General features: G+C 39.7%; 1 protein-coding gene across 1 annotated transcript; it reads right to left on the bottom strand.

Annotated features, from left to right (window-relative positions):
- Nucleotides 1-962: 962 nt before the first annotated feature.
- Nucleotides 963-16,855, bottom strand: LOC139452227 (heat shock 70 kDa protein 13-like). The gene is made up of 7 exons (XM_071233621.1): nucleotides 16,766-16,855; nucleotides 16,044-16,133; nucleotides 11,366-11,471; nucleotides 10,354-10,498; nucleotides 9,067-9,286; nucleotides 7,378-7,548; nucleotides 963-6,878 (listed from the first exon to the last, which is right to left on the bottom strand). The coding sequence occupies exons 1-7, from the start codon at nucleotides 16,788-16,790 to the stop codon at nucleotides 6,340-6,342; spliced, it is 1,296 nt and encodes a 431-aa protein (XP_071089722.1). The 5' UTR covers nucleotides 16,791-16,855; the 3' UTR covers nucleotides 963-6,339.
- Nucleotides 16,856-17,143: the final 288 nt, after the last annotated feature.

The following is a 17,143-nucleotide window of genomic DNA, read 5'->3' as shown; positions in this document are numbered from 1 at the left end:
AATGTTGATTTTCAGTTTTATTTTCAGACTTTATAGTGTTATATCACAGATGAGCTTGCACAATTGTCCTCAGCAGCTCTGAACTCTGGATATTCATCTATACTTTGTGCAAATGTAACTATTTAAAGTAAGTTTTTCTTTATAAAACCCAAACAACTGAATGTAAAACACATGCATGTTTCATAGATATAAATTTGGACTTCTACAGTATGTTCACAAGGAAGTGAAACATAATCTGGAAATTGCACAAGAATACCTGCAAGCAGCGAAAATATTGTTGGGGCAGCCTTAGCAATATTCACTCACTCACTCACGAGGATGAGTGAGTGAGTGAGTTGGGTTTAACGCCGCTTTTAACAGTATTCCAGTTATATCACAACGTGTCAGCTTAATGTGGGAGGAAAGCCCGAAGTGATGCAGGTCTCAGACGTTTACCACTTTGGTGAAACCCACGAGCACAGGTATGGTGCTGACAAACCTAGAAACATAATCGGGGCGAACCGGGATTCGAACCCACAATCATAGGTTTCTGGCGTGCCCAAGGGATGCAACTCTGCACAGCGAATCACAGTGCCTTAGATGACTGGGCCACCCGTTCACGAAGATGAAGGCAATGATGAGGCACATGTTACTGCAAACAGAAAGTCTGCACAGGAACAAATACAGTCACTGTTACATCCGGTAAACAATCTTCCAGTGACTTAAGTGAACTAGGTGACCTGGGTGCCTGGACTATATACCCCGATTGGGTCTCATGACTGGGTGTCTGAACTGGGTGACCAGACAAGTGAAAATAAGTAGTTAATCAATAAAGGTAGCCACGAGGTGAGATAAATGCTATTTGACAACATATTCTTCATATTTTATATTCCTGCATGTTTTACGTAAGCTGAGATAGGCCACTCAAGGAACCTGAATAATGGATCTCATGAAACAAACATGTCCTGATTGGGTGCGGAGGTATGAATTAAGCATGTTAAGGCCTCAGTAAGCACTGTTACAGCCACAGCTACAGTTGATGTGATTCCCTACTCTCACTGCATGATGACACACATTCAATGCATGATGACACACATTCAATGCATGATGACACTCATTCAATGCATGATGACACACATTCAATGAATGATGACACACATTCAATGCATGATGACATGCATTCAATGCATGATGACACACATTCAATGCATGATGACACGCATTCACTTTACAATATCTTCAAAACATATAAAACATAGATTTCCAGAGTGATGATAAATAAAACAGGAGTACAAAACAGTAAAACTATTTTTGATTTACAATTGAGAGAATGATTCAACATGGGATATATTTAACATTGTTTCTACGGGAACAAAGAAAGTCCAACTAAATAATCTCAACACACTACAGAACAGTGAGGCTTTACACACTGGGTCTTTGTGGAGACCCAACTCAGATCTTGTGATGAGTCAACCTCGAACAATTTAACCACAGAGTTACCCCAAAGTCACTAATAGACAGAAACAAACATACTGATATTAATCTATGTCCATACTAACATACCAGTAACCCTTTGATTAAACATATCACAAGAGAGGAGTAGGTTTCATATTGATTTGACATGTTCCATCAATCATCAGCAAAATATCAGAACTGTACATGCAATGCTCAACAATAAATAAACATTCTCTAAATATAAACATCAGCAATGAAACAACGTATGTACAGTTATTCAAAAATAAGTTTTAGAATTATAACAAACAAGAATACACTGAATATCTGATGTCCAGTCAACAGCTGCGAATAAAAACATAGAAAACTGACAAACACACAACATCCATACAAGCATACGTAAGAAAATTCAACAAGACTGATACAAATACATCATTGATTACCTCTTGGTCAGATACAACAGACACAACATACAATAATTAAATACATAATTGGCTTTTAAATGATTGTACATGATGATTCATAGCTTTTCAAAATGAACATTTACATAGGATAAAGATTTGAACTCCTTCACCAAATAAAGTTTCTTCCGCATGTCCACAAAGTGACAGCTCAACACTATCTACACTGCTTGGAATACATTCAGTTATAAAATAAATGCAATATCTCTACACCACCTCATAAGTCAATCCAAATGTGGTATGTTTTTGTTGTTGTTGTTTTGTTGTTTAATGCTGCACACAGCAATATTCCAGCTAGTAAAATGGAGGGTGTTAGCCTGACGATTCCTATCCAGGTTTATATATATTTGTATAAAAGTGGGTTATGACAGTCTAAAGTTGGTTGGTTTGATGTTTATGCCGCACTCGGCCATATTCTAGATATATGGTGGCGGTCTGTAAATAATCAAGTCTGGACCATACAATCCAGTGATTGACATCATGAGCATCGATCCACCCAATTGGAATACGATGACATACATAAACAAAGTCAGCGAGGCTGACCACCCGATCCCGTTAGTTGTCTCTGTTATGTTGTCAACGGCTTGGTGGGAAACAAGGTTGAAGAGTTTGGGGATACTGACAATATCAATCAGTATCTATTCATGATCTTTTTCTATATTGTTTAACAAAAATAAATTACAATTTGCAATAACCTGGTCAAGCAAATGAAAACACAAACTGGTCGTTAGCAACAAGCACTCAGCCAGACGTCGGGGGAACGTGGAGAATTTCACACAAACATTTCGTACATCAGTATAGCAACTATGCATCAATACACGAGGGAAGCCTATCACGACATCGCCACCAGGTGCCGCTTGTCCCCAAAACACAGTTGCATTTTCAGGGCCCTAAACTACAGGTCTCTAAGATACAAATTGTCTGATTCAGAATGTACATATCCACAGTCACGTGACGTCATGTCCAACATACATTTGCAAATTGTCCGATTCGTGGCCAGAATGTACATATCCACTGTCATGTGACGTCATGTCCAACCTACATATGCAAATTGTCCGATTCGTGGCCGGAATGTACATATCCACTGTCATGTGACGTCATGTCAAACACAAAGACTCCCGCCACGATGTCATGTTCATGTGCTGACATCGAGAGATGCTACCTTTGTATTCTTGTGGTTTCTCCTGTGTCATTGTGGTCCTTTGTCAGCCATTACTAGGGTCAGAATTATTAACAGGGTTAATCAAAATCTTCTACCTTCATTATCTATTTCGTATGTGGCCACGCAGAACGATTGGCCACGCAGAACGATAGGCCACGCAGAATGATTGGCCACGCAGAACGATCTACCATGGCGCTTTGTCAGCCATTACTAGGGTCAGAATTATTAACAGGGTTAATCAAAATCTTCTACCTTCATTATCTATTTCGTATGTGGCCACGCAAAACGATTGGCCACGCAGAACGATCTACCACGGCCCTTTGTCAGCCATTACTAGGGTCAGAATTATTAACAGGGTTAATCAAAATCTTCTACCTTCATTATCTATTTTGTATGTGGCCACGCAGAACGATTGGCCACGCAGAATGATCTACCACAGGTGGGACATCTGATAATCATGGCTCTCCCTCTGTATGATACACGCAATCAAGCAACTATGAATTATATTATTACATTTTCATTCATTTTTTTAAATAATGTGATACATCTATTTATTTAAATATAAACAAAACCAACTCTTCAAATAGTCTATGTACATTAATTGTCGACAGATGTGATTCACATGAAGCATGAATTTTTGTAGGACCTTGATATCTAGTATCTGAATCAAGCAGACAAAAGAACATCATAGCAAATTTTCTGATTTGGGCGGGGCAACACATGATGTGAGGAGGGGTGTGGCAGTGAGGCAAGCAGAGATGAAACTCCCAAAGCCTTACAAAAAACATACCCTACATAACTAATAATTTCATAATATTGTGTACAGTACAATACACTGCATCAGCTGTCGTGTTTTAAACATAATTCTAAAATCATATCTACTTCCATAACATAACACAGAAATTCTTACTATATATAAAGTGAGAAAGTCAGCTTCCCAACAATAGTCATGATAATTGTCATCTTAATGTAAGGCTAAAAACAATAACAGTTTTGGTTCTCAGGCACTGCCCATATCATCATAAAGTTCATTGCACGTTTCGTTTTTGTTTCCATTTTCAACTATTTTGTGCATTGTGTTGAAGTATTAGGATTTTTATATTTTTTTGAAAATGGAAATAAAAACAAAACATGCGGCAGACTTTATGATGATGTGAGTGGTGCCTGAGAACCAAAACTATTATTTTTTTTAAGCCTAAACATCTTAGAAGCACAAAGCTGATGGAGTGAGCAGGTAAGGCCAATCACTGTGTTGTGACTCATATAGGATAAAGGCCAAAGTGATCATGGTACATGTCATAGATATTATTTTTTTTAAATACTGGAAAAATAGCAAAATTGTATATTTTAAAGTAAAAAACAACAAAACATCCTTGTTTTTATCCACCCTGGAATAACAAATGCCCTTCAGTGAAACCCGCAAGCACAAGAAAGGAGCTAACATGACCGAGTCATAGCCAGGAATTAAACCAATGATAAGCAGATCCTGGCATCTAAGGGATGCAACTCTGCATGATGACCACCTATGCTCCCCAACATGCCCAATGCTGAAGGTAAACTGAACAGAACATACATCATATACCCAGGTGTCTTATGACTAGTAGGAAGTGACGAACAGGACGGATGGATGATCAAGTTCTTTCAAGGTCAGATTCCAACATGTCTAACAGTGTTATCAAGTCAATGATACATGCTTGATAACATTGTTAGTTTCTACACCTGTAACAAAAACATTGATCATCCATACCATCTTGTCATTATTTACATATCTAAGTTATAAATATCACACAGTGGTCATGTTACGTTAGCGATCATGGCGATTCACTACCGGTACAGAAACTTCTGTCTGGATATTTAAACTCAGGGGATTACCAGACTATATATAACTGACTAGATCTGCTGAAGCCGAATTGTTTAATGCCGCAATATTTCAGCTATATGAGGGCAGCTTGTAAATAATCAAATCAGGACCACACAATCCACTGATATTGCGAGCAATGATGCATGATGTTGGGGTACGATGACATGCCATCAACCAGGTTACCAGGCCTGACTATCTGATACATTAAGTCGTCTGTTACGACCAACATGTGCTGCAAGGGGCCAATTCTACCCCAGAATCCCCTTGAACTCCCATGGATTCTCCATGAATTCCCCATTTAGTTACCTTTTGCAGGCAACGGGTGCTGAGAACGCATTACGCCAGTTATCATATACTTTAACAAACATCAACTATTGTACAAACTGTTAGGACGCCCAGAATACAATTGGCTCACATACTTCTAGAACATTGGAACATTAGTTGTTGTCAAGTTTCATTTTTGTCAAGAGCAATAAAACACTTTCATGTGAGGCACATAGTCATCACACTGGTCCATCAGGGCTTGAAACAATGCTGATTGGTTACCATGGTAATTAATTTTTCCCATAACAATGCTGTACAAGCAGAAGAAGATTGACATGAGTGTAAACCATACAGCTCAACTTTAGATAGGGATATTCCTATTTTACTATGACACTGTATGATGCACCAACAAATTATTAATAAATATAATATGAAAATAGTTTAAAATATCTCAATATCCCTGTCAAAAGCAGAGCACTATACTTCAAAGTACACAAAAGCCCCTTGTCAGTTTGGTTCAAACAAGTCCAGGTTTACACTCGCATATGTGAATTATACTTCCTGAATTCAAATAGTAACACTGTACTAAAATATTATCATGAGAAGGGAGTGAGTATGGTTTTACTCTGCTTTTAGCAATAATCCAGCAACATCACAGCAGGGGACACCAGAAATGGGCTTCATACATTGTACCCATGTGGGGGATCGAACCCGGGTCTTCGGCTTGACGAGCGAAAGCTTTAACCACTAGGCTACCCCCCCTATAATTAGGAAATATGTATCACTAATATACTAAATAATAATTAAGTTTCAACACTTTTGACAAACTTATGTTGAATTATGCTATTGAGCAACGGTTCTTCATCATATACATATATCAATGACAGTTAAAGATTGACATTTTGATTGAACAAACATCACCCCACCACTTTCACAGCTCATGAAAACTCAAGACTCTATTCTATCTAAAACATAAATTATATTTATATTTAAAGTTATCACATACACATCCATATCACACAGTATGTAGGAATTTGAAAACTCATGAGCCGAGGTTTTTAAAAATCTAAAATTGTTTTATTGTTTAAGGTACCATAAATTATCCACAAAATAACAGCATGAGCTGCATTTATCCTATACTCTCCTAGACACTCCCGTCATCAGTGAATCTGTATCTTCCTGACCCTAGTCGGCAATTCAACGGCGCTGACCGTCAGTGGCCACATTCCTCCTATGATGCCTGCCTGGATGGACACTCCAGTAGCCACAGCCAGTTCAGGGTCAATTGCAGTGTTCGGCTGTTTTCTAAAATAATCCCGTATCAATTCTCTAACTTTTGGTATCCGTGTCGACCCGCCAACCAACACAATCTCATCCACTTCATCCCGGGTAAGCTGGACAGCTTGTAACACCCTGTCAATAGGTTCTAAAACTTTGTTGAATAAATCATCATTCAACTTTTCAAACAACGTCCGTGGGATAGCTTCCTTGAACACTTTGTTTCCCAGGGAGTGAAGCGTGATGACGATGTCGACCGTCTGTTTGTAGGTGAGGTCCAGCTTGGCCTGTTCTACCTGCAGCCTCAGGGCTTGGAGATCCTCCTTGTTGGTCAGCTTCTGGCCGTACATCTTCTCGATGGCGTCCTTCAGGAACAGCAGCAGGCGCTGATTGAAGTCCTGCCCACCGAGTCGGTTATTCCCTGAAACAATCACATACCATGAGATGCCAAGAAAGAAATCTTGTAAGCGTAGATAAAGATCTGAACTGTAGGATTTGAATAGCTTTTGTCACATGTCAGTAGTACAATGAAAAGTAAAGTAAACAAGTTGAGATACCAGCATGACAAGTTTTGAAACTGAAACTAGCGTTGTGTGTATCGTCAGCCAATAAAAACATCTGCCGTGTCTCCAGTTCAGCATTTCCACAACTCTCTTTGTCATTGATTGGCATTTTTTTCTGGCCTTGGGAATGCAATATTTCTGACGTATTTCTGGAATCATTACCGGTTTGCAAAGCTTAAAATCACATATTGTATCCCAGGCACATCTTTCCTGATGAATTTCCTTCCTCATTGACAACTTAAAACATGTGTGAAAAACATCACACCCTCGCCCCCCTACTGCAGACTTGGACTCACCCATCACAAACTGTGTGAGGAACATCACACCCTGACACCCCTACTGCAGACTTGGACTCACCTGCCATAGCCTGTGTGAGGAACATCCCTCCCTGCACGTTGAGAAGGGAGACGTCCAGTGTTCCTCCCCCGAGATCCACCACCAGTATGGTCTGCAAGGTCGACTTCTTGTGAAGACCGTAGGCGAGTGCTGCTGCTGTTGGCTCATTGATCACTCGGAACACCTCCAGACCTGGAAACCAAGGTAACACCGATTGTGCAAGGACAAAATCTGTAACAGCCTTGCTGATTGAACACTACTTCAATTACGAGATAAACCTACAGCTAACCTAGCTCTACATTGAAAAGACAGTTTGTTTATCTCCATTCCATTATCTCCATGACTAAATAAAATGTGAACTCTGTGGTGTTAGCAAATATACTGAGTGAAGCGGCATGGGTTGAGTCTAGCGTTTTGAGTGGGTTATCGATCTGAATAACGAAATCACCGAACAAAATATGGTGCTGTATATACTCAAGCAGTTTGTTTACACTGCAATACTTCACGCGAACATATGACAGGCAATGAAAGCATATAAACATGGCAACTTGGTAAGCTAACATGAGGTGGGCATCCCTAAAGAAAACAAAGCAAGCTTTGCAAGGCTCTACATTTCCCTCTACATCGCACGTCACCATTATGACGTCATATCGCTCATTGTGACGCAAAAGATACCACGTCACAATCGTATAGAGAAAAGCACAAAAATTCCAAGCTCTCTGTTGTCTTCAAAACGTAAATACATTCCCTTTGTAGATTCCTATCGTGTTTTCTGCATGAAATGTATTGCCACACATCCTTTGAATATTGTAGTAACCGCATCTGTGCATTTTGTAACCTCTATTGTAGATATAATTATTCGAATATGCCCACTGACAATGACTGAAAATAGTACTATTCTATGAAGATTAGCTTCCACGGTGATGCGACCGTCAAACCAGCTGTTTCAATCAGAGGGAGTTTATTGTGATTTAATAGCCTCTGATTGACCAATCAGAATCGAGTTAATTCCAAATTCATGGTAGAATGGCCGATGGTTAGGGGTTACAATCTACTACACCATGTTGACTTACTGAGGTTTGCTGAAACAATTGTTCTGGAGGCTGTCCACCGAGTGAGGTAAGGAGGGAGTAACGACATTTACAAAGTACATGGCTGAGTGTGAACACATACGTGGTGTTTCTTACTCCTCAGTGTGGGATTATAGTGCAGCCTCAAAATTAAAACTTGGAAGCATTCCAAGTATTTGACACCATGACACAGCCATCCCAATTCATGCTGATCCACTAGCACGAGACTCCTAAAGTCGTAGACTAATAGCATTTGAATAACAGGGGTTATCATCAGATTATCTCCCTTGAATAAGATCATCATCAGATTATCTCCCTTGTGCAAACTATACTGAGGACAAGTACGAATCCATTGACGGTTGTCCTCATAGACTAGTAGCATTTGAGAGCTGTAATTCTGCACCAGGACTCAATGCGTCAATTAAGCTACCAAATGGAACTGAATAAAACTGACAGAATTTGTAAATAAGTAAAACATTTTCGTCTTGTTCAAGCAGGACTAGCTACATACTCAGAGGACTATTGAAATAATGCTTACACTAGTCCACTGGACTAGTCTTGAAAAAATGAATTTCTAAGACTGGACAACCATCCTGCAACTGAGAATTGGAATGTGGTGCTGTTCTAGAACCGGCCTCACCTGCTAGTGCTGCAGCTTTGATGGTGTAGTTTCTCTGCATGGCATCAAACTCTGCGGGGACTGACAGTATCGCCTTGGAGACTGGAGCGCTGAGATTAGCCTCTGCAGCAAGCCGCAGAGTATCCAGGATAATAGAGCCCACGTCATGAGGGGTGATCTTCTTCTCCGTGCCGTTCACCGTGACGACATAATGCACCATCCCCAGCTCATCAGCCTCCAGCTGCAAAAGAGGTCAACATCAGATTTTCTCCTTTGTGTAACAGAGGTCACCATCAGATAAACTCCCTTGTATAACAGAGGTACAAGCTCCTTCCCAGCGTGTGACACCTTCATTACAATCGGTAACATCTCTGCCACCAGTGTGGGCGAGGCCACTACCATAAGTTAGAGATAGTGTTCTACATGATGCAGTATGCCCAAATGTATAGAACAGACACAGAAAAAAACAATATTACATCTCAAGGGTTGCACAATAATATTCATTATACCTAATTATTGACAAAAAATAATAATTAAAGTAATTATCGTACAATACACTATTGCAATATGTCACAGGACCCTCATATTTACTGTGGGGACCCTTGAAAATAATTATTGGGGGTTCTCAACCTCTAGTATTGTAAGTCAAGGTAAAACCCTGTAAAAACAACCTCATTTCAAGTTGACCAAAAATAGACACACGAGCTGTTAAGTGTATTCCAATCTCATTAAAATCAGACCTCAGTTCTCGCTACCGCTAAACAAAAATCTGAGGACATCCCATTAGGGGTCACGTCAGAACGACCTTTCATCCGACCAATCAGAGTATCACTTACCAGATTATGAAAGTGACAGTTGGAATGTGATTTCTGATCATACAGCCTCGAAAGCTTTAACTCCGAATGATAGTTACGGGTTTAACAACTGTATCCATACAATCTAGACCATCTATCAGCCATTCCAGAATGTTCTTTTGTTCAGGTTTCAAATTTGTAATCGAGAATTTGTCAAAATATGTTTCGAAGCATAGTCGCCAATTTGAAATTAGTGCCGTAAAGCATGAGAAAGCTGCCTTCTGATTGGTCATTCCACTGGTCGGTCAAGGTTCACGCCAGGTCAGTCTGACGTGACCCGTAATGGGATGTCCTCAGATCTTTGTTTAGAGGTAGCGAGAACTAAGATCTGATTTTAATGAGATTGGGTATATTCACAGGTGATAATGGAGATAGTGTACACCAGCCCATGGAGTACTGACGATGGTTGACGAAGCACTAGCCACCCAACCCAGGAGCGAGGTGACATTCTCACCTTGAAGGGGTATTGTTTCTGAGCCTGCTGTAGTTCCTCCTTGCGATACACTTTCCCTATGAACCTCTTGGCATCATACAGAGTGTTCTGTGGGTTGTGCTCCGCCTGGGCCACCGCCTTGAACCCCACGACCACACCCTCCTCACTGAAACAAACAGGTGCTGATATTGTCAATGTGTCAATGTACATTTCCTCCTTTTGAGTGTTTTTTTGTTTGTTGAACACTCCACTCAATAAGCATGGTTATGACTCCACCCATATGACGGTAGCCTGAGTCTGGATATAACGAACTCATATATAACGAAACAACGGATATAGCGAACTCACTTTGTGGTCCCGTGTGTACTCTGTCAACGACAATGTTTATGTTTATCAACTGTTACTCTCTGTGGTGCCCACACCTCACCAATCAGCCTATCAAACCATCTGCAGCCACATGCGTCTGTCCAACATGTTCAAAGTGGCAATAAAAAACTGAAGGCAAGTGATTAATTGGATTAAGCACTGACGCCTTGTCCTCAATTGACCCTTAATTAACAATAGTAAAACAGTGACTAGACTAAAGTCACCCTGGTGTATCATCAAAACTGTTTGAAAACATTTAAAACAACGCTCGATTAGATCTTTCAACCAATGTTCAAATAAAATCACAGATTTCAAGACTGGTGGCGAGTGACTCTTGTGTCTAAATGTCAATGAAACTGTATCAATAATGTGTTTACAACATGCCTTTACTTATGTTATGTATTTACTAATGTTATATATTTTATGTTATTTAGGGGACTAAACACAGTACATATCCAAGGCACACTTTTTCTTATTTACCGACTAACATGATGTGGTGACGTGAGTTGATCAAAGATTAGAGGCGTTTAGAGGCGTTTGACAGTCGAAATGCTTATAACGAACTACGGTTATAACAAACTAAAACTTGTGGTCCCTTTGCGTTCGTTATGACCTTAGTTTACTGTACTGACAAGTGGTTTACATCAGATGTTGTGTGATGACATACCTGAAGGCGACGACGCTGGGAATGCACTTCTTCCCACTCTGCACCTGCAGGATGTCCACCGCGCCCGACACTGCATGATACACCCCGATACAGGAGTACGTCGTGCCTGGAAATCACAGGTGGCAGACATAATCAATAATCACATATTTCACGACCATTGTAACTGAATCTTGTGGAGTACATCTCTTAACATGGTAGCCATATCTATACTCACCGACAAAACAAAAGCGTATATCATACAAGTTGGTCAATATATGAAGAATTACTCATATTCAAGAGATGTTAGATTTGTCTGATACACAAACGAACATACTGTTCTGTTGCGTGAACCAACACCCATGAAAGCATCACTTGTGACGTCATAGATCCATGACTCGACATGCACTATTTGTCTAGTGCAGAGTTAGCGTCTTAAGTTTGGAAATCACGTGCAGCATATCGTGCTAAGTATAAAGACACTCTGTGGTAAGACTTGACTGATTGTTAGATCTGTCATTAAGTGGTACACATTGGAAACATCTCTTCTTTACATACATACTTTTCTAATGTTTCTAGGGTTCGCAATACTTTTGGCCGTGAGTACATTTCCTCACTCTTTGATACACCCTCCCCAGACACCGGGGACACAGTGTTACCTACATGGTAGCTCGATGTGGGATCTACCAGCTGTATCAATGGACTGCTTGCAAAATCCTGTCATCAAATAAAAAAACTTATCGACGAGTTAGAGGTTTCAAAGTTTTCTTTTCAAGCAAAGCTTGATATTACATCTTTTATCTACTATGATGCCATAGTGACAGTTATGTTTAGCAATTTGTATAGGCTTTGCAAGGGCCAGTATGTAGACCATTCTGAAGCTTTGTATGTAAACATCAGACGATAACCGCCGAGCTTACTCGGCTCTGCTCATCTTATTCCGTGACAGGAGTTTCTGCTCCAGTGACCACACCGTGAGTGTAGGCTTATCAAGTGACAGACTTTTCTCTTGTTTGTAAACAAACGCACTTATTCTGAAATAAGAACAGACGGACCCAATGCAATTCTTTCAGTGTCCTTAATATACTGTGTTCCATAACATGCTGCCACTGCAACAGTGCGGTGCATGCTAATACAGCTTGTGTGTCAAAGTGACCGTATAGCTTGCTCTCTGTAGGGCTTCGATGACAGCTCGTGGAGCTGTACAACCGATGTAAACAAAGGATAACTACGCAAATGGAAATAGTTTTTCTCATTGAAAGTCAAACATTTAATGACATATGTTTATTTAAATGTGTAGATGAAAAACATGCAATAGCTTGTAAGATGTGACGATGTGGAAGGGATACTCGATGGCCGCAAGGCACTGTGGGCAGGTGATTGATGTCATGGCTTTACAAGGTATTTACATTGTTATCTTGGCCATGATAAGCACTGGCTTCTAATCAAGCACAGCTGGCATATGGTATTTTTTAACTTTTCTAACAATCACGACTTTCTCTTCAATTTGCCGCTAATGAAAACATGACCGAAGCGAGACAATTGAAAATGGAGTTGTGCATGAACCAAAGGTGTGACGTCACACTCAGAAATTATTTGATGAAAGATATAAAAACACACAGAACCGTCAACAAACTGTCCTTTAAAAGGAAACAACACTCCAAGTTTGAAAGTATAAAATATGGATGAGCTTTTTCTTCGCAGATTCAAAATTTGCTTATTATGGACTACAATTTTGACTAGATTGACTTTTGTTCGGCGCTATTCTTGCTGCGCTGGGCAAGGTAACATCTATCGGAGGATCAAAGAACGAGAAGCCATATATCATGATAGATATCATAACAAAGGTATACACTAAAGAGCTGCAGCCAAGCTGATGTATGTTTTTGTTGTTGGTTCGTGCATACACAACTTGAAAGGGTGAAGCTATCAGTCAACATCATATCTTATCTCACCTTACATTAAAATACTAGCTTCTGTTTGGCTAAGGAGCGGGCAATAATTTTCCATGTAGCCTTCTTATATACCCAGCTGAGAAATCAATTGGAAGATACCTTAGGTAACATGCTTATCTCGCATAAGTATTGTTGACCTGAAATGAACCGAAAGGAAGCAATTCGGTTTGCGTCATCTGCTAACTGTCAAATTGGATGAATCAAAGTGTTTTACAAGGTGAAACTTCAGATATAAGTTCCAGGTCATCTTCCCGAGGCAAGAGAGTTAACTGGCTATAAAAGTCCAGTTTCCAACCTTGCCGAACTAGGCTGGAATTACTGGACACCAGTGGCTATTACCAGTTATGTCCCTTCTAAGCCTCTCCTATGGACCAATCAGACTCCACCTCTCGGATCACTTGCGTTTGCTTCACACAAAATGGTGGCGCCCATTCAGGACAATCTGATCGATAATCAAGATCTATATTGTGATAAAACGGGTCTTACATCGCAAAATGCATCAAATCACGTGAGCACCTTGATTAAAAACATGAAAAGATTTGGAAAATATCTGCTGACAACGAGTTGGCGGTGCACACGCTTTGCAAATCCTGCAATCGATCGAAATCTGCACGACAGTTTACAAGCCTGGATTTCGATTTCGGTGCGCGATTTTGATTGGACTATGCATAGACTCGTTAGTCCAGCCAAAATGTTACTAAAAAAAACCAGTCTAGTTCGGCAAGGGTGGAAACTGGACTTTTATAGTCAGTTAACTCCTTTGCCTCGGGAAGATGGTTCCAGATCTGTATGAATGAATGTTGGCGAGATATATTCGTTGTCAACCAGTCCCTCGGGGCATATGGTGTGATGTACCTGTGTGTGAGCCTATGTACCCCCGGGGCATATGGTGTGATGTACCTGTGTGTGAGCCTATGTACCCCCGGGGCATATGGTGTGATGTACCTGTGTGTGAGCCTATGTACCCCCGGGGCATATGGTGTGATGTACCTGTGTGTGAACCTATGTACCCCCGGGGCATATGGTGTGATGTACCTGAGTGTGAGCCTATGTAGGCACAGGGTACATCATACCATATACCCCTTGAGATTGGTAGACAAAATATAATGTACAATAAGTACTACAGAAGTACCCCTTTAGAGAATTCCAGTTAACAAACAGGTGAAAACAAACTTATGAATAAAAATATTATCACTAGACATTATGATTTACCATTTAAATCATATTTTCTTTACTGATAGGCATTGTGTTATATGCAGAAATAAAGATTACAGTGTGCAGTTTCTTGTAAACTAAGCCGGAAATAGCAATCTGCTGCACACACATTTCTACTAATCTCATGGTGATTCAGTTACAAAATACCAAATAAAATAACTTCAAAGAATTTTGCTGCCATGATTGGATGAATTGTATCTGAAATTATTATTTTGTCAGAAATAATATATTCCAATATCGAGTTATTTTAGTTGCAACTTTTACTATATGTACATAAAATAATAATAACCACAAGCATAGCACTTTGGAACAACTTATATCTATTTCTGGATATTTGTTACATATGGAACAATGTGATCAGTCGCTGTTGAGGCCTCCTGTGTTCCTGCTACAGCAAATGAATGAACACAAAATGCAAATATCGAAATTACAACCGACAAACGTTCTATGTATAACATTAGGCAGTTACCTTGTTTGAGGAATGTATCCATGACTATTCACATAAAGGAACAATATCCCATACATCTGCAGTTGTATAAAGAAACTTGTTCGATGTCTTGTGTCTTTGTAACAATGTAATATTTTAAGGTATATACTAGTATTAGGGCTGGGACGGGTAACTCGGGTACCCAGGTCGGGTGGTTACTGAGTAGGACCCAGGTACCCACAAGACTACCCGGACCCGTGGTTAGTCACGTGATTATATTGTGTACTGGCAAATATTATCTAGAACTCTATGGTTACACTATAAGTGATAAATGTTCACATTTCTTTCTGACTTTGCACACATTCCTTCTGACTTTATATGTTTGGATATTGATAAAACATCAGTCAACTTCAGTGTCTGCATGACCAGATCGGTTTATACGTGTATCTAAATTTATTTTGACAGGAGTACAGTCAAACTTTTCCCAATCGTACATGTTTTACCTATCTCTTGAGATCTACACCAGGTACACGGGTAGGGTAATAGTGGGTTGGGTACCTGGGTAGTAAATTTGGACTCGTCCCAGCCCTAGTATATATACTGTTTTATACCTGTGATGAAGTCACTGACTGAGCATCAAGTAAATGATGACAAATACACAGGTGTTTATACTTGACTACATAATTGTACATACACATTTGCACAAGCAGACAGATTTTGCAAATTGAAAGGTTATTTAAAGCATCAAATCTAACCAAATGCGAGGATTCAAGGGGATTTCCCCTTTCTGTCAATGAAGTCCCCCAATTGCTCCCTCGTGGTCCAAAGCCAAGTTTGTAGGGTCACTCATGCTAATGCTGGCAAATACGTGGGATAATTAAAACAAGGCTGACAAGAGGACCGACAATTGGAGTGTTGTTTCCCTCTATGACATTAACTTGCCATTCAACATGTTCAAAATATCTTGAATTTATGTTCATAACAAGCCCATTTATATAAAATTTAATCTGAATGTCCACAAAGACAGGCAGATGTATACAAAGTCCAACATTATCAATATCAGATAATCTGATCAATTCCAGTTCATGAGATCACTAAATCTTACCTAGATCAATTCCAACTATTTTTGGTTTTGGCGGTGGTAAGTATCTCTGAGCCCAGTAGCCTGCCAATAACACAGCTAATACCGACGTTCCTGTGTGAGAAAAAAAAAGAAAGAAAAGGTGTCATTTTTTGAGTGCTCATAAGTCATCACTTCATCGTCAATCCCAGCGAGACCCGTGAAGATCGGGGGTAGAATAGGTCTTCAGCAACCAATGCTTGCCATAAAAGGCGACTATGCTTGTCGTAAGATGCGACTAATGATATCGGGTGGTCAGACTCGCTGACTTGGTTGATGCATGTTATTGTATCCCAATTGCGTAGAAAGATGCTCATGATGTCCATCACTGGATTGTCTGGTCCAGACTCGATTATTTACAGACCGCCGCCATATAGCTGGAATATTGCTGAGTGCGGCGTTAAACAACAAACAAACCAAACAAACAAACAAACAAAAACAATCGCAGACAAGACATTTATCTGCAAGCACAACTTAGTTCTGGTATGAATGAGACAAGAAGTCAGCCAAGGAAATAATGGCATGTTCGTGTCATTACAAACATATGTCTATTTTATATAAAATGTCAAATTGGTAGAAGCGTGCGAACCTCCGTGGAGCCGACTCGATCACTCGACTCTCGTGAAGTCTTAGCTGTCTCTTTCTCTGGCTGATCAGTGAACTCTAACACTCATTTTCAATCTGACCTTGATAATCAGTCAACTCACCTAGAATAATGAAAGCAGACCCCATAATCAGCTTTAAAGTCAGTTGAGAAACACTGCTGTTTCCATATGTTGATGTCAACGTGGGTTTCTCTCAGCTGCTTCCGGGTACAACGCCGCCTGGTTTAAAGCCAAGGCAGATAACTCTATTATCTAGTCTTTAAATGGCATTTTGAACTGAAACACATTGGAGAGAATTTATGAATGTCAACTTCCTTATTATGAGGAACACAAAGTTTTGGAATATGTTCCAAAACTTGTTTATATATATATATATATATATATATATATATATATATATATATATATATATATATATATATATATATATATATATATATAAATATATATGTAAAAACAACAAAAGTAGTAAGATATCAC

Source organism: Haliotis cracherodii, unplaced genomic scaffold (genome assembly GCF_022045235.1).
Source record: "Haliotis cracherodii isolate W230 unplaced genomic scaffold, xgHalCrac1.p SCAF_9, whole genome shotgun sequence".
In the NCBI taxonomy this organism is placed as follows: Eukaryota; Metazoa; Mollusca; class Gastropoda; order Lepetellida; family Haliotidae; genus Haliotis; species Haliotis cracherodii.
Note: the sequence above shows the minus strand (reverse complement) of the source record. Positions and strands in the feature narration are given on the sequence as shown.

What these genes read in the sequence shown, in the direction of transcription:
- LOC139452227 (XM_071233621.1), bottom strand. Translation starts at nt 16,790, where the DNA reads ATGGGGTCTGCTTTCATTATTCTAG. An exon ending in CCCAGCGTCGTCGCCTTCAG is followed by an intron (nt 10,499 to 11,365) that starts GTATGTCATCAC and finishes TGTTTGTTTCAG; the next exon opens with TGAGGAGGGTGTGGTCGTGG. An exon ending in CCTCACACAGGCTATGGCAG is followed by an intron (nt 6,879 to 7,377) that starts GTGAGTCCAAGT and finishes TGATTGTTTCAG; the next exon opens with GGAATAACCGACTCGGTGGG.